The sequence below is a fragment of the Drosophila subobscura genome, chromosome O (assembly GCF_008121235.1).
Source record: "Drosophila subobscura isolate 14011-0131.10 chromosome O, UCBerk_Dsub_1.0, whole genome shotgun sequence".
Lineage (NCBI taxonomy): Eukaryota > Metazoa > Arthropoda > Insecta > Diptera > Drosophilidae > Drosophila > Drosophila subobscura.
In genome coordinates this window covers 25303705-25322557 of record NC_048533.1, presented here as the reverse complement: position 1 = coordinate 25322557, position 18853 = coordinate 25303705, and the positions used below count along the sequence as shown (strand labels likewise).

The following is an 18853-nucleotide window of genomic DNA, read 5'->3' as shown; positions in this document are numbered from 1 at the left end:
CATGTATGGGTGCTCTTTCATTACTTTCCCTAACCACTCAAGGGAGTTTTAAATAAGGAAATGGTTCAATTAAGATATGTTCTGTAAACAGGGAAGTACTTTCCCCTACTTTTTAAACAACTTCCGCAAGACACAAAGGTGGTTGAACCCCCAACCCCTTATCGCTATGACTAAGTATATTTATTAATCATACGATCAATATGTGTTTAATGCCACAAATGAGTGTTACATATCCAAGTGCCGGAGTCATGCCGTTCATAGATAGGGAGGCATAGGGATAGCCTGTTATCTGCCGTAACCCACACACTTACATATATTTTATTAAATCCTAAACACTCACCTCCTCCGGCAGCGTCACCAGATTGGCATTCTCCTCGTGGCGACTGCGCTCCACTTTCAGCTTTTGCGCCTTGGCCTTGAGATCCTTGGGATGCGGCGTATTCTGGCGCACGAAGGGTGTGTCCTTCTCCTGGGTGGCCTCCTCCGAGAACTTGACCACCGTGCGCGATGGCTCTCGCTCCTCGAACGGCTCCGAATCTGATTCCAGATCGCGTGCTATATTCAAGGCGAAAAATCGAACGAACATTTCCATTAGCAAACAATTAATTGAGGTGTACGAGATGGGGTGTGAGTGTGTTTCTGGGGTTCTCAGATTAGTGGAACTGCATGCCCATGCATACACACAAACTCGTTATAATAGCTACCATATAATGTACTATATAATAAATATGCACGGGTGTGTGTACGTGTTGAGAGTGTTATTTATTATATACAAACAGATTTATGTATGGCTAAAAGCGTTTAATGGTGTACGGTTTTGGCTTTGCGGTTTTTGCACAAATCAATAAATAATACGACTATTAAAAGCAAGAAGAAACTATTTTTGGGCGCCGGGCGTAAACATTTCCGTAGCAGCAAGTGGCAGCAGGCCAGCCTCGAGAACCTGGACACAACCACCACTAAACCACACCCTCTCTAATCCATCAAGTGCTTATGAGCGGTCTTCTCTGTCTGTGTGTGTGTTATTGTGTGTGGCCGTAAATTTTCACACATGTAAACAACATAAAAGTTGCAACATGTGGCAATCAGAGAAGCACCTCTCGGGCATAGCCGCACAGTCTCGGCCTCCTCAGGCACCACCAATCAATCTACGCAGCAATTGCAGCCGCCCTCCCCCCTATGGCTCATGTGGCGGCTGGGTGGTTGGGTGGTCTGTTTGTTACAAACAAATAAACAAGAAATTAATTATAGATTCGGCTAGTCGATGCTCTTGATACCCTTATAGCAATAAGGCAGCAAAAAGTGGCCCAAAAGGAAGCCTTTTACTAGCTGATTTCAGGCAGAAATGGAACAGAAATGACCGAGGAGGGCTGTTGAATCATTAGATTTGACCGAGAATTAGAGAATATATCCATGGGATTATAGGAAGTACATTGAGGAATCTGATAAATCTTCCTCTCAGATAGATATCTTCCCAATTGAGGTTCTATTTCTCATAGAAACAATCTCAAGCGCTCTAAAATGCTTCCTCCTGCGACTTGCAATCATCTTCATAATCTCATAGCCAGAGCTCCCCTCTGCAAGAGTACAATAAAAGTATGTAAATCATTGTTTATGGCACTTCCGTAACACAGGGCCGTGTGTCCTAAGTAGCTGCATCCACATCGTCGTAACTTACAATCGTTAACGATTTTTGCATAGACAAATACTCGGTAGAACAAAAACAACCAACAAGTTGCCTCACAGCGGGAAGGAACTTAAATAAACTGAATTTTGTGGGTCAGCCAAGGCGACATTACACACAATATACGCTACGATACGACATGCATATATGAAGATTTATGCAAATTAAATAAACTGAAAGAAAACAACATGTTGTAATGACAATCATTTAAAGTCATGGGATGCGTTAGGTGGTGCTTCCTCCTGCTCTGCCTCTCCCCATGACCGTCACTCAAAAGCGCTTTAATTGGATAATTCGAACGACGACGCTTACATGGCTCTAATATATAATACCTACTCGTATATAGTAATGGGAGGGGAAAACAATGAAAGCCAAAGCCAAAGCGGTTTGATCTTGAATTCGTTCACACATATGTCTAAATTGTTTGAGTTATGCGAGGCTCCATTCGGTTGTGTGTGCACCTTATCCGTCATTGGTTTGGATTGGCTTGGATCGGCAGCGAAATAATAAGTCAAAAATATTTCGAGTCTGAGACAAGTTTTTTGATGCTTGGGCGGCTTGGGTGCGATCTATGCTGATGATATATACTATTTATAGGCTAAAGCACTTCTTCAATGCGACAAAAACCCGTTTCGCAGCCAAATAACAGTTACGACATTTAGATAGATATTCGTTTCGATTGGGGAAGGAACTACGCAACAGAATGGCAAGCCACAAAACAGCAAAAGCAACAGAAACAACTACAACTAAAACACTAGCAACACTAACAGGTTGAATCATCCAGTGGATGGGACACAGTGAAGACTCTGAAAGGGGGAAACTAAGACTATAAACTACAGACATATTTTGCTAAAGAAATGCCACTAAAATTATATCTAAGGTATATTGAATTTGCATCTATAATAACGATAATTTCTAAGCCTGACGCACAGCCCAAAGCATCTTCATGTTACAAAGGTTCCATCGCAAAACCCCCAAAGCCACGTTCCACTGTAATCTCCCCGTGTGACAGGCCATTAATCAACCGTTAGTTTTGGTGGCACCCATACACACACACAAACACAAACACATTGAGAGCACTCGCAAGTCGATTAATAATATTAAGCAACGCAGCGTCATACACAATTCTAATTACATTTCCCGACGATCTTGTTCCACATTCTCTTCACAAATCGACCGGCCCCACAGCCACCGCCACTCCCTGCCATGACGTCACACAATCGTTGACATCACTCAAGTGGGATGGGGTGGGGTGTTGTGGGTGGGGATATATTCTTTGCAACAGAAGCAAAACAGACACACTTTCATGATGTGTTTGTGTGTGCAGCATGGAAGATAAATGGAAATGGATCGTGGCAAAGGCAGCAGCATTTGCAGCCAACAAACAAATCGTCTGTGGGGCGGCCTGTGGGAACCGCTTTGATCATCTGGCATGCTGCCACTGACACGACAGCCAAAACTGCTCAATCAGATGGCGCAGTGGTGGCAGGAGATCCATGTCCATATCCACATACAAATCCAAATCAGAGATGCCCCATTTGCCATTCCTCAAGTGGGAGTCGGACTGGGACTGGGGCTCGCGGTTTGGATCTTACGCACTGTGGAAAATTCTGGCATTTTTCAGTACCAGCCGTCAAATGAATCGAACATAAACAGAAAATAATAACATAATCAAATCATAAAACACAAATCGACACACACTTTTACCATCCATCTATCCCGTACATACAATCCGTATTTATATACAAATGTTCTATTGGGTGCGTGTGCCTTTTATCAGATATTTGTGAATAATTTTCCCAGCCAACGCCCGGCCCAGAGATTGTTACTACACACAAAAAAAAAACACTGAAAACCGAAAACTAGTTGTCATGACGTCATTTGTTGGTAGAGAAAAACCGGTTTTCGTTTAGGCTTTCAAAACACTTAACAAAACAAGCATTGACAATGGCATAATGCTGGACACAGGCACAGGCGGCAGCCAAGATGCGTTTCAAAGACAAGTTTCTTTCGGTAGAACTATGATCTAAGAAGAGCTTGGAGCATGTTAAGAAAATGTAGATGGTAATGAAGAGGAAGGAAAAGACTGGGAGTATGTTTTCTTTCTATGGAGATAATCTATTTTTAACGTAAGAACTTTCAAATTGCTTTCGAAACATTCCCACAAAATCAAAGCACATCTATGGGTACGAACATGAACATGATTGGTTATGGTTCTATAAGCATCATACAGAAATACATATGTACATACATACATATAACTATACATAAATATATATCTGAGTAAGCATTCAAAGCAGATAGACAAGACACATGCAAATGTTTTGGGGTCAGGGCATGCTCTGAAAGCGAGTCTGTAGAGTGGAGTTGTCAGCACAGTGTAAATCCGTGTGTTATGGCACAACTCTACTCTATATAATAGACATCTGTTAATTGTACAAAATGCTGATGAATAGCGATAGATAGACAACGAGGTAATACATGACATGACGCAAACCTTTCTGTTGATAACTGAAGAATTCCATTGAATCGAATTTTTCGCTTGATCTATAAAGCGTCGTGGGTGGATAGTCTTTCGATTGATTCAATTAATTGGAGGATCGACACACACAAGACACACACAGAGAGGCGAGAGATGGACATATAGAAGGTGGGTGGATTGATGGCAGTGAAGGATGTGTGGTGCAGAGTGTTGGAAGAAGAGCGCGTGATGTGGCAGGTTGCAAAGAAAGTAATCCAAGTAAAAAACAAGTCAGTAGGATAACAATTAAGGCAAAAGGTGCCAAAGCACAGATTTCAATTGATATTTAGTTACACAAAGGAATCGTAAACTTGCTGGTGGAAATAAACGATACATAGGAACATATGTAAAAGGGCAACAAATATAATTTCAAAATCTTTGCCAGTTTGGAATTTGTTCCCACCAAAGAGAGAGAAAGATAGTGAAAGGTTCCTCTACAAGTGTGTATTCCGCTATGTACACAGACCTCTTTCGGATAGCAGCTCGTTTCTGTTTGCGATGTTTGCTCACTTTTGGCTCCCTCGCTCGCTCGCTCTCTGAGGCAGTACGTAATTGCACTTGGAGAAATATTCTCTCTGGATTTGATTAAAGTTGGCTGGGAGCTTGGAGATCTTTCAACCTTCTAGTGGAAACTTTTTTCTGTACGTTAATTTGTTTAATGTACTTTTCAAAATCAAATCAAAATCTTTTCCAGATCAATTTCTGTGTGAATTTATGCTTCTAAAATTAAATTTCTTTAAGTGCACCACAGCACCACGGGCGGTGGTATCTTATCGCGGAAATGCGAGCATAGATTGAAGATATTGCACAACGATAGGGGGGAATAGGGGCCAGAAGACATGGGCACTGTGCCGTGCCGTGCCGCGTCAATGGGGTTTTGTGGAATCTATGTCAGAAGCAGATAAGAGGGCGCATAACTTGGCCAAAATTGGGCTTTCCATTGCCGTAGCAGAACAGAGGCCAAAGCGAGCAAACAGCGAGCACAAGCCATGTAGAGCCCATAAGCCCATTCCATAAATGGCCCGACTTTTGCCCCCACTTGTGGGTGAAGCTCACCTGGTGTAATGGGCTGGTACTCCTGCTGCGGCAACAGGTAGCAGGAGAGCACCTGCTCGCCCGTCTCCGCGTCCGTGTCCGGCTGGAAGGTGAGCAGCGGCTGCGACTGGTTCTCCGAGAGCCACACAGCCTTCAGCTGCAGATTGACCAGGGAGTAGGGCAGATACAGCAGCTGGTTCCCACTCACATCCAGCACATGCAACACGGTGCAGTTGCCCAGCTCTGGGGGCAGCTTCTTCAGCTTGTTGTCGCGCAAACTGAGGACACCCAAGTTGGCGCACTGCCCGATCTCCAGTGGCAGGTACTCCAGGGCATTCCGATCCACATTTAGATTGCTCAACTTCGTCATCCGGCCAATGGAGGCCGGCAGCTCCGACAGGAAGTTCTCTGTTAGTATAAGCTCCTGCATATTGTCGCAGCTAAAAGAGATTTGAGATTAGAATAAAGGATCTCTGGGGGGTTTGCTTGCTTGCTACTTACTTCCCCAGGGTATCGTTCAATCGCTGCAATCGATTTTGGTCCAGTTTGAGGATGGTCAGACGACTCAGTTTCGCAATGCCGTCGGGCAGTGTCTCGAGCAGATTCTGTGCCAGATCGAGGTCCGTGAGGCTGACCAGTCCGCTGATCTCGTTGGGCAGCTCCTCCAGCCGATTCTCGGACACATCGAGGTACGTTAGTTTCGTCAGCAGCCCCAGCTCTGGGGGCAGTCGCTGCAGTTGGTTGTGATCCAGCCAGAGCTCGTGCAGCCCCGGCAGATAGCCCAGATACGGGGGCAGATCTTCGATTTCGTTGTCGCCCAAATCGAGGCGTTTCAGCTTCGTCAGCTGGCTTATTGTCTCGGGCAGATGCTTGAGCAGATTCTCGCGCAGCTCCAGCGACTCGAGCTGTGTGAGGCTGCCAAAGTCCGCTGGCAATGTGGTGAGCGACATGTCGTTGAGCCCCAGAATCGTAAGGTTCTTCAGCTGTGTGAAGCCCGATGGCAGCTTGGGTATCGGGTTCGAGCTGAAATCAGCCACCTGGAGGCTCTGCAGATGCTTGATGTCATCGGGAATGTCGGGTATGTCTGCAAAAATAAATAAAAAACGACGTTTCAATATGGTTTTTTGTTCGCTCAATTATCAGGTTACATAAAATCTTTCACTCTCTCTCTCTCTCTCTCGTGGCCGTAGCTATGGCTGCCCACCCTCAACCCGAACGCCCGTTCTGCGCATCATTTTACGCATGAATTGGCTTAAAGGGCCGCATTAATATATTAATAAAAGTTCTATAAATATTTCACTACTGGCAGCAGAGGAGTGAAAGAGAGAGAGAGAGAGAGAGTCCTTAGCATATGGCCTTGTTATTGTCTATTAAATCGGTTTTAATGTGCAGAATTTTCAAATATTAGTGCAAACTCATTTAAATATATAAAATAGTTTGTGCACTGCTGAGTTTTGAATTTATAATTAAATGAAAAGGGAAAGTTTGTTGCTCCGGGAAGAATTTTCTTCCCACAGATTCATTTATTAATAAATTAAATTTGAATTGTTTTAGAGAATTTATGCTACATTTTCCTGGCTGTACTGTTGCTGGGCTTTCATCATTTTCATACTTTGTACTCCACATAAATAAACCTCTCAATATCTTTCCTCTAATTTCCTGCCGCAACTTTCCTTCTCGTTCCCTCTTCCTCTTTCTTCGGGGTCTTTGGGCTTTTGATATTATTGTTTGCAATGTTGTGTGGCGATAGAGCGAGACGAAGCGTAAAATGACAAACGAAACTTGTTGATCGAATAAATTTCGAGCTGCCAAAGCGGAAATGCGCACGCAAAAGGACCCACACGGCGCTTGTGTCTGTATCTGTGTGTGTGTATCCATGGGTGTGTGTGTGTGTGTTTTTGCCACAAAAGCCTTTAGACGAGCGACAACTCGTATTAAAAAAAAATAACCACGAAAGCGGCAGCACAATATATGACAGGTGGAAGGCGGCGCGGGGGCGTGTCAGGCGTGCAGTGTCAATCCTTTACAACACTGTTTAAAGTGACCCAGAATCGACGTGAAAAGGATGTGGGCAACCACCCACCATCACCCACTGAGCAGAGGTCAACCCATGCCCTTTGCGTCCACATTCAATCCAACTAATACGACACGTGGGGCAAGATCCGCCGCGCCTGCCACAACGTGGCTGAGTGGCAGTGTGGCAGGTGGTGGAAGGAAGTAGCATGAACCAGGCGGGTGCGGGTGGAGACATGCTCGAGTTGTGTGTGTGTGTGTGTGTGTGTGTGTGGGCAAACAATGGACATGAGTGTGGCCTTCGTGGCATTGTGGCGGATGTGGCCAGTCACCTCCCACCATTCGTACACAAATGTATTCGGACAGCTTGAAAATGTCGCCATTTGTGGCAGGTTGCCGATAAGCCATTTGCAAGTGCAGCAGCAACAGAAATTTGCTGTCAAACATGAGATCTGTGTTGAGGAACAGCAGCCTTTAATTAAAATAAATATGGATTTACATTTTTGTAGACAAATGTACATATGTATATGTAAATGTACGTAAATAAATGCATTTGTTGTGCATTTTGTTGTATTGTTCTCTTGCAAGACCTTGCACTATGACCTTGAGGGTCCATCATTGAATGAAAGCTCTTTTTTCAATGTTCTTTTGCTTAAAATAATTGCAAACACATAAATAATGTGCACCTTTTTGTTTGTGCATGATGGTTGGGAATGATGGGAATGATTAATTGTTTATAAAGTTTATAAATGAAGAACACATGTTTGAAATTAAGGACAGAGCATCGAACCAACCCCTGATCTTAGAAGATGTCGGAACTTCAGGGAGTTTTGGTTTCAGGCTCACTCATTTCGAGAAGGTAGTCTCATATTTTCTTCAAAGATTTATTCGCAGTGTCTGCTAAAAAGAGTTCCTTCGTAATATCAGATAAAAACTTTCCCTTGCTCTTCAAACTTGCAAATTGTCAAAACTGGCCTTCTTGCAACATTGTAGCCGTAGCCTTCATCTTCACATTTCAGACAGAGGCCACAAACACAGATGCCATAAGAGTCAAGAGCATCAGCAGAAACATCAGAAACAGCAGAAACAGCAGCCCCCCAAACATCAGTCAATCCGTCAAGCAAAACACTCAGCACGCATTGAGATCCCGCTGTCGGCCACAGACAAATGGACGCAGCAAGGCGTCACACACACACACAAACACACACACATATGGGGCAATCAGAAACATATGGGGGATTGCTCTTGCTCTTGCTCCACATTTCTCTCTCCCTCTCTCTCTGTAGAGATGCGTTGCTCAGATGTATGACACAGTTGGCGGTCATTAGATGGAACGCCAACGACGACGACGGTGACAAACAATTCATTGACCTTTCATGCCCCAACGATAGAGATAGAGAGTGGCCGAAAACTGGGGCAACATTTTTTGGGAAACCCATTAAGATAGACGGGAAATGACGGGAAATTAGAGGAAATTCTTTGGACCAGGCGGCACCCAACTGGGAAGTAAAACCGGAGGGAAATTCGTAATCAATTTATGCAATTATGCAACACAGTGGCACGTACAGAGAGGCACAGAGGCGGCACACTTCAAAGAGACATTTATTTAATCATTTTTATCATATATTATCACGCACTGTAAAAAGTGAAAGAACGATCCAAAAATAGCATCCGAAATGGTGGAAAATTGGGAACAATGTGGCAGATTTTTTATAGCGCTTATAAATTTCACCAACAAAAAAGAAAACACGAGAGAGAAAGCCACGCACAACACAACGATCGAGATGAAGGCAACAGACGGAAGCAAAATCTAATGGATGGGGGGCAGAGCAGCATCAGCAGGAGGAAGAACAAGGATCGGAGCTGATATTTCGACTAAGAACTTACCCTCTAATGGGGGAGGATATGGCAGATGTGAAGCTTATCGGCAAAATTATGAAGAGAGAGTTCGGAGTAGTCGATTCGCATAGGGAAAATTCTTATAGCAAATCGGAACACCTCCTTTTATGCACGTGATTCCTAAATTCCCACAAATACAACATACCCTTTATGTTTCTGCAGCCATCAGATATTAATAAGCGAATGCGAAACGTCAGCAACGACAACGACGACAACAGCATTGTGGATGGGGAAAAACCAAGAAACCATATGCTGGGGAAACGTGAGGTTGAGGGGAGATTTTCACATATGAAAATTCTTTTCAATGTCATTGAACGAACAAAAATTTTAAGAGCATGCCCGCCGCCGACCATCCTCACACTGAAAATCGGCGAAATATGAAATGATTTGTCAGTATATCAAGGCAATGGCGAGACAGAGAGACAGGCAGAAAGACAGACAGACAGGCAGGCAGACAGAGGGGCAGGAGGAGGAGGAGGAAGAGTTGGCAGGTTTTTGAGGTCATCGGTGTATGTGTCTCAATAGGAAGACTGCACTTAATGAAGATGATGTCGAGAAGGATGGATATGCAATGCATATTTCATTTGTCAGGGCTTTTCAATCTCTGCCTTGAATCCTGCCCTCTGCCTGTGCCAGGCAGCAGGATAGAAGGATACCTCGTTATGAGCTGCTGCTGCTGCTGCTGCTGCTCCTACTCTTCATGGCACATTGCCATTTCGCTTATTGCATCCCATCCATGCAGCAGCCACCAAACTGATGAAAAGAATGGGGCAGCGGAAGCAGCGGGCGAAAATCATTGGAGAGTCCTCCCATTGTCGTCTGTCTGGGATGCAATTTTATGGCTTTGACTGTGGCTGTGGCTGTGGCATTGTGAGAAAGTGCTCCTCCACAGAGTGCTGCTAAATCCCCAAGCGTCAACACCAGGAAAATGGCTTTCCGTCACAGAACGAGTGCTGCTGCGGGCGAGCTGCCTTTTGTGGCAGCTGAGCTGAGCTGCTGCTGCGCTGCACTGAGCCGAGAGCAGAACGTGGGGGAGGGATAAGTGATAAGTGGAATGACTCTTAATTGTGGCAAGATTATCGTTTGCAACAGGTGCCACTCAAACGATGCACAGCGCATCTGTTTAGTAAAAGATTTTTAATTGATTTTGAAGCTTCTTCCCATCCTTGGGATTTAAATCTCATTACTCAAGCCTCCTTTAGATACATTCACTGAGAACACACATCTGCTATTGACATTTTGAAACCTCTCTCAAGGCAAAGTCCTTCGTTTCCTGCATGACAAAATCAATTTTCTCAACATTTTTCACTTAACCACGACCTTTGGACAGCTGTGCCACATTTAGCGGGTGGCTTGTGGAGTTTGCCAATCAGAGACACTACAAAAACAGGTTCAAGCCACAAAAAAGTATTAGCTAACCAGAGGAGCTGTGTATCCAGCAATTTTTTAAACAGCTTTTCCATACTCAAACACTGCGTTTCATGATTACAAATGCAGCTGAAAGCTGCCAGTTGCAAGCCATTGGATGACGAAGTGGGAATTATTTTTGATTTTAACTTATTCCCTCTTCAAAAGGGTTAATAATTCTTTGAAATCAATGATTGAATCAATGGATATTTTGAAGGTTTTTAGCACACAAAGAACTTAACATCCATCCATAGAAATTGTATTTAAATTTGTGTGTTGTGTTTGCTTTGAATAAGTTTGTTATTTTTTGGATCGAGTAAAACATTGTTTTCTTTAGGCAATTGAATAATTTTCGCTGCTTGCTGCTTGATGTTTGGTTGTTGCCGTGTCGAATTGCAGGAGAAGGCGGAGGAGGCGCTGCCAACTTTTGATTTGTTATTTTTACAGTAGAAGTAGAAACCGATGGATGCCTCGTGCTGCCGCCTGTTGCCTGCCTGGCTGCCTCCGAGTAGTTTTTAATTGCCTGCCCCTTTTGATGGTGGAGGGAGTGACGTCAATCGGCTGCCAGTGATACAGATCGGAGAGGTAGATCGTGGGCATGGATTTGCGCCTTCAATGATTTCTGCCAATTTTTGCTGATTCTTTTCTGACATTTTGATTTAGTTTTTGTTTAATTCTATTAATTAAACAATTCTTTTTTGGGTAGTCGTTGTGTTTGTCCGTCTGTCTGTCCATCTGTCTGTCCGTCTGTCTGTTTGTTTGTGTAGTTTGAACATTGAAATGTTCCCATCACTTGGACTTTGAGTTCTGGATACTTGATTCTCTTCTTGTTGGCCAATTTCTAGTTCTTACAAAGTCATGGACGCTAATGGCCGCCACGACAAAAGCTTTGGACTTTGATTTTCTAGTCTTTGTTCTCGTTGATTCCTTTTGCCCCCGAGTTTTGCTTCTTTTGTAAGGCCCATTGGCGGCTTAAATTTTCATTGTATTTATGGTTTATTTGTGTGTGTTGCTGGCTGCTGCACTTGGGGGCACATTCTGCCAACAAAATGAGCACGCCACTTGAATGGAGGCGCCGCCGCGAGGAGCAGTGAAGAGCACCGCACTTTAACTTTGACCCAGTTGACGCCTCAATTGCAACACAACAACACAGCAGCAGCAGCTCGTAGAAATGAACAAGCAGCAGCTGAGGCAAGCAACCATTTGAAGCATCAAGTAACATTATAGTTGTATGACACACATTTTTCTTGTAGGGAAGTGGAGGAGATGTGTCGCCTAAGGGCATGACTTTCAAATGGCATTTAATTGAGTTTACTTTTTGTGTTGCCCCAAGGGCCAAGGGATTGTCGCAATCAGCTTTGCCTAGTATAAATATAGGAGGTTCTCTCTCAGAGATATAAATGTAGTTCCCATCGTTCCTATGGCTGGGAAAGCTGATTATGGCAAATAATTACATTCCACAATCGAACACCGCATCTCAACTTTCCACTCTAATAAGTCAGGGAATCGGAGACAGAGAGAGTGCTGCTGCTGATGATGTTCTCTTTCTCTCTATATCGAAATGAAATTCCAGTTGAATAAATCACAGAATTTCCACTATTGATAATATTATGGAGGAAGTCGACTCTCCTCTCCTCCCCACTCCACTGCTCCCTCTCCCTCTGCTATCTGCTGCGCTTCACGGCTCGTCACACCGAGAATCCATTCGATTCGAAAAACCGAATGACAAATTCCCCCCCAACTGAATTTGGCAACAGTTCTGCCACCACAGCAACCAAACGCATTGCCAACTAGCCTTAAAAAAAATACGTACCATACTCGGTCGTACCACGAAATATTTGTTATTTAATAAACTCGACACACAGCGACTGACTCTTCCACAAACAACGCAACTGCATTCGCGCAAATATGTAGCATGTGCAGAAACGATACGGCGAAGCGGCTGGGAAAATGTTGAAATGAATGCGTGGCGACAATAAGGATACCTCTTGGCAATCAGTAGGGGAAGGCAGAGAGAACCAAAGAGAATTGCTGCTATAAACAAAGACAGACAGAATGCAGAATACAGGCAAAAGTCAAAGCCGAAGACAAGCAAAAAGAGAAACCACAGCCAAAGGCAGAAGCTGAGCAAGCGTGAACCGGCTTGTTCTATTTTTATATATTTAGTTTTTTCTTTCCTGAAGGCTCTATGGAGTTCTATTCTATGATATCTTCCGAAATATTTACAGAATTTTCACTACGAATTCCACTTCTGTGGTCAGACAGCAATCTCAGACGCTCTTAAACAAACACATAAAACCCCAAACCTCTCTACAAAAGGGTAGCAAATAATATACACAAGAAATGCAGGAAAAACTACACTTATGCATATGCACATCCATAGAATGAAAATAGAAAACGCAATACGCAAATAAACAAACAATTAGCAGCAGTCTGTGAAAAAATAAAATACTTTACACAGCAGCAGCGACAGCAGCAGCGCCCTTTTGGCTCCTGAGGTCTTGTAAGCGGGTCAGAAATTGTCATAATGATTTACGTGCACAACTCGCGACGAGTGAACGACGACGACGACGACAAACAATGACACCTGTACAGGGGCACACACAGTGGGGGTCACACGAATAGCAAGCACAACAAACATGCACACATTTTTGCATTGAATGTGGAATGGCCAATTCGTGCGACAGAAAGACAGGGAATTGTGCAAATACATGATTTAAGCGAGGGAATATTTCATGTATTTCGTGTCAAAGTCGTGTCAAAAAAAAAATGTAAATGCGAAAAAGCAGTAACAAGAGAGTTTAGTAACAAATTCCACTTAACCGAAAAGAAACAGCATCTTAAAAGGTAGTTTATTTATATTTATTTACCCATCAAGGAAAAGGTTGAGATTTTAAGCTTATATTTTAAAAGTTAACCTTAAACAAGTGTTCCCTAAAGCTCAGAAAATCTGCGTTAAGTTTGGTAGCCAATCACAAACAGCATTGTAAATTGGTTTCTGGCAAAGGTCTGTGCATACTATTATTCCGGCAGTTATTGCTGCTATTATTTCGAACACAGCTGTGTACACACAGCACAGTGCCGTGTATAAGTACATGTAAACACACCCACCCACACCCACACCCACACCCACACCCACAGTCGACAACGAGCGATAGGGGAATTTCATGTTTTTATTAGAATTGTTTTTTGTAGCCACAGTCGCGCGTTGCAATGTGACAATGCGGCTCCCAGCTGCTGCTACTCTGCTGTTGCTGCTACAAATTCTATTGCCAAGTGCAGCAACAACGCGAACTCACGGACTTGGCTGTGTGGCATGGCCATCTATTGTTGTGGCAACATGGCAGTGTCAGAGCGGCAAACATGGATGGCTGTGAGTGGCAAAAGCAGCTAAAATTCAAATCGAGACGGCTAATTTGAGGCGAAAATAGAATCTTCAGAGTGTGCGCTGCGAATAGCAATGAAGAAATAAATGTGGCAATGAAAGAAACGAAAAAAACGAAAGAAAGGTGTGCCCACAGTGAGGCAAGAGAGAGAGAGAGAGGGGGTGGTGGCATGCCACACACCTGTGCGACAGCAAAACGAGTTCTGTTCCCCGAAAGCGGCCAACAAAAAGCGATTCAATAAAATATGCACTTGAGCGGCGGCGGCGGCGTGTGGCAGCAATTGAATGTGAAAGGTTTTCCCAGAGAAGTGGAGTGGTCCCCCTGCTACTCCCCTCTCCCCACCCACACACCGTACATATCAGAGCGGGAAAAGTAAAGAAAAGATCTTTTAATATTTGCCTGATCGACTTATCCGCTCTTTTGCAGGCCATTAATCACACAGATACGAGGCAGCAGGCGGATAATCGCTTAACTTTTTTACGTGGGCGCCGGCTCCTTTCACCTTCTGGGATGCAGGAAAATCCAGCTCAGATTTCCACAACCATTCACTTGGCCTGCTGCTATCGGATGGTGTGGAGTGGGATGCGGTGGTTGTTACCGGTCACTTTGTGGGTCATGTGTACAAGGCATAAAGTGCATAATCAGCAGTGCAACACGATGCCGCTTGCCGCGACACGATGCCAAAGTCATCATTCTCAAATGCTCAGCGCAATGCCCGATCCAATTTGGGTAATGAGTGCACTCAATGAGTATCGCTCGGGGCTGGGAATGCAATATTTGGTCAAATGAAACCTTTTTTATAAACCCCTCATTTTGGCTGTAATATCAGAAACGGAAACGGGAAGGGAAGCCCCGACGAGGTGACTTCATACACTCAGAGAAAGGAAGAAGCAAACGGTGCACTCTCTTCCAGTGCGGCTTAGTAGCAGAAACGTTTTCCGATGATAGCCCTATCCCAGCGAGAATTGTGTCCTCTTTCCCAGTGTGGCTTAGCAGCGAAGGGAAGAGCAGGTTTCTCTCGCTTGTAGTAAGACTCGACTCAAACGTTCCATTTCGGTTTTATTTTCTGCATCTGTAGTCCGAGAGTTCCATTCGATAGGAAAGTGTTGTGAATGAATAAACGATGATTCGTACGATATCCGCTGTTGCCATGGCAGTAGGAGATGGAGTGTTGTCCGCTGCCGTGTTTCCCCTTGCAGTTTGATTTATATTTTCTGTGTATTTTTCCAGTTTCTGTATTTATTTTCTCATTTATTTTGCTACAAAACGGAAGAGTGGAATGAGCAGGTGGATATGGGTGGAGCGGCGCTGCACTTGACTCCAATTACTGTTTGCTGTTTACGGATTTACGCTTGCTTAAGCACAAAATCCATATGCTATGGAAAAAAAGAATCGTATCTATGCGATTCCCCAACTGAATCAACTATCTGCATCAGTATCTGTGTGTGCGGGGGTGTGTGACTGTGTCTGTAGCTGTGCGAGTGCATTGGAATATGACACAAATTAAAAAAGTTATAAAACTCCGACGGGTGCTTCCTCCTTGGAGGCCAAAGCAGACCTGAAAAGAGCAGCTCCCGACGGATGTTCGGGGCGGCGGCAGAGAACCTCTTTCTGGTGCCACCCTCTGCACTTTGTTGGCCTTTCAATTGTGCTGAAAGTTGGGGGAATATCATCGTGTTTCTGAGAAATTTTAAGAGGAAAATTCATTCCCAGGTAAATTCTTTAGAAAACTGCAAAAGCAGACGGAAATATATATTCATTTCTAGACATTTTAATTTTCTTTCTACGGTAGTAGATAAATTACTTTACGATTTCCACTCGTTTTGGATCCATTAAACTACCATTTTAAATGCCAATCAAATCATTTTCGAATCAAATGCAATTATTAAACGCATTTCAGTATCTATCCGACTCGAAAACTAAATCTAAGCGATTAAACACCTCGAATTAGTTTTTTATCCACTCAATTAATGCATTTAATGCAACAATTAAACGCGAAAACTCGTTGGCTTTGCAGGCCAAATCAATTAATTAAAACATTTCAAAGAAAGATTCAAGATTTCATAGCAAAAATACAAGCTGTAGAGAAATACGAGTATCTGGTTGCCATTTCACACACATTTGAACCCCTATCTAAAGCAATAATAATAATCATAAATCACGTAAAATCAGTTCCATTCGATACACAATTCAATCATTTGATGTGATTTAATTTCATTAAAAATGGAATGGCAGTTTTAATTGAATTAGTCGTTTCAATTGATATTGATTTCTGGCTGAAAATACATGAAAAATATTTCCAACACTAAAAGTCTCACTGGGAGGGAGCTAGCGGGTAGAGTTTCACATATTCTATGCATATTTTTAATCATTTCTGACAGAAAAAGCCAGAATGATGGTCCAAAAATCCCATCACTCAATTAAACAAACATAAAAAGTGCTGCGAAGCCACACTGTGAGAGGGTGGCAAAAGGTGTGCGCGCGAGGCGTGAGACACTTTAATTAAAAGTGGAAATCCCCTGCTGTGTCCTCCCTGAAACTTTTCCCATTTGATACAGAACCATCAACCGCCGCACGGTGCATGCCACGGTGCATCCGTTGCATGTGGCATCCAATTTGTATATCAAAAACCAAACATTTCTGCTACGCGCTGCTGCTGCCTGTCAATCAATCAATCATTCAATGATTCATATCTAAGCAGCAGCAGGAAAACATCCAAACAGTCATCTGCCACGAACACTTGTTGCATGCCCCAACAACAAACAAACATTAAAGAGCAAACACTTACCATTGCGTGAAACATCAAGCTCGACAAGATTTTCAAAATTTTGTATATCCGGCGGCAGGCGTCCAATTTCATTGTCACTCAGCCCCAACTTTCTCAGGCGATGCAATCGAAAGAAATTCTGCAAAAGAAACCAAAAGAAAAGAAAAGATTTAGACCTCAGAGCACGACACACAAGACAAAAGCAACAACGACAACAACAACAACAGAGTTACCATTCAAATGTCATTCGGCAGCATTCGATTTCGCCAAAAAGAAAATGGCATTGCATCTCAGTTTAGGGACTCGCTTTTCGTGGTCATAAATCTCCTTCAAGAGTTTTGTCATTTGTTTTTGGGGAGCCGTGACCCAAACGTCGAGTCGTCCATTAGAATGGAGCCACGGATCGAATCGGTTGGAGGAGCCTCCTCCTGTGTCTCTTGGCTTTGCTTTCTTTTTCTTCAGACAGACATGGACATAGACATGGCACTGGACAGGCGGGAGGGGGGGACATGTCGCCAACAATTCATTTATGAAAACTCACGACTTTGATTCGCAAATAAATTATGTCGGTCTGTGTCTAGCTTTTGGGACTTTCCAAAAGTGAAGGGAGTCCCGAGACCCGAGAGCCCACAGACCCCCAGACTCCACTGACCTTCCTTCGGTGCAATGTGGAGTACGGACCCATCTCTTTCACATTCCCATATCCACTCCCACATTTTCACATTTCCACTGAGTCATAGACCTCAAGGTTAACAGCCGCAGCGGGTGGCAGGCGGCAGGCGGCGGTCGTTGTCGCTGCCTCTTCTTTTTATCGCCCCATTGTTGGGCCCCTCGCAAACATTTGTGCCACCGCAAGAATAATAATGAAAATAATTCGTAGTTCTCGTAGTCATCATAAAGTTTATTAAATTCCTCTGCTTTTTTTTGGATTTTTTGAATACCCTGTTATATGTGTAATTACGATGGAGGGGTATGCTGGGTTTGCGTAAAGGTGAAAATCTTGGAGAGGAGAAACCCAGAGAGCGAATTCTCGGATCAAATGCTCAAAAAATATTCATGGAATTTTATTAAAGATTTCATTAATATTTTAATATATTCGATATATTTTATTTACTTAACTTAACATCTATCTATGGTACAACACAGTCGCAACTGTTGCATTTTTCCACCGCATTTGTATGCCCCCACATGACAATGGAAATATGAGTAGTGGGCAAGGGGACATACTGCTGTCCGAATGGGCATGGGCAGCAGTCTGCTGCTTTTGGGGGCCGTGACTCAATGAGATTGTTGACCCACTGCCAAAGAGACTTTCAACACACTGAAAAAACAGTACACAAGCGAAATTCCACACGGAACACACAGATACTCGTAAACGTACCTTTTGGACTTACAAATCGAAATGGAATTCAAAAGAATGAAACTAATTCTCTCTCTCTCTCTCTTCTTTTGGGGCCACAAAACCAAGACAGAGAGAGAGAGAGAGAGAGAGAGATAGAGGCAACGAATGAACAGCCGGGAATTCGGAAAGACAAAAGCAGTTCCAAAGGCTTAGAGGGGGGCGGCACTGGGCACTGGCACTCCACTATTGTCTCTGTATTCTCGGGCTTTTACCTACCGCAAATGTGCCAGATTCTCTTTGGCGAAAAAAACACAAACCTTTCAACGAATCATGCGTCAAAAAGTTGCAACTGTCAGCGAAGACAAAAGGCGACACAGAGGCACCCCCAAAAACAGAAAACACAAAAGACAAAAAACAACGACGAAAAGCGTACAAAAAACGTAACTTGCATATGAAAATGGCCCAAAGCGAAATGTTTGCTAAGCGAGGGGCAGCAATGGGGGACCGGGGCGGGGCCAATGGCCGAGAATGCAACAAAAGGGACAAAGGCAAAAAACAGAAGGGGCAGAATGGAAAGCAGAAGCAGTTGATACTCTTTATAAGAGCTTTGCAATGTCCACTCAAACGTTTTCTGTGTCCTTAAACACTGAGCGGGCAAGAGTAAATCGATTTTAGAAATTCCTAACACAAATAATTTCCATGTCCAAAGTTTAACAAAGTTTTTGGCAAGATGTTTTCGCATCGTAAGGATCTATAGCAGTAGTATCAATAGGGGGGGGGGTCCATCGACTACAAAAGG

The 18853-nt window shown here is 43.6% G+C and overlaps 1 protein-coding gene across 1 annotated transcript in view; it reads right to left on the bottom strand.

Annotated features, from left to right (window-relative positions):
• LOC117896467 (protein lap4) overlaps positions 1-18853 on the bottom strand; it is a 65082-nt gene that overhangs the window by 39783 nt on the left and 6446 nt on the right. Inside the window, 4 exon segments of the mRNA XM_034804800.1 lie at positions 341-555; positions 5262-5680; positions 5742-6324; positions 16734-16851. Coding sequence (XP_034660691.1) covers positions 341-555; positions 5262-5680; positions 5742-6324; positions 16734-16851 — 1335 coding nt within the window.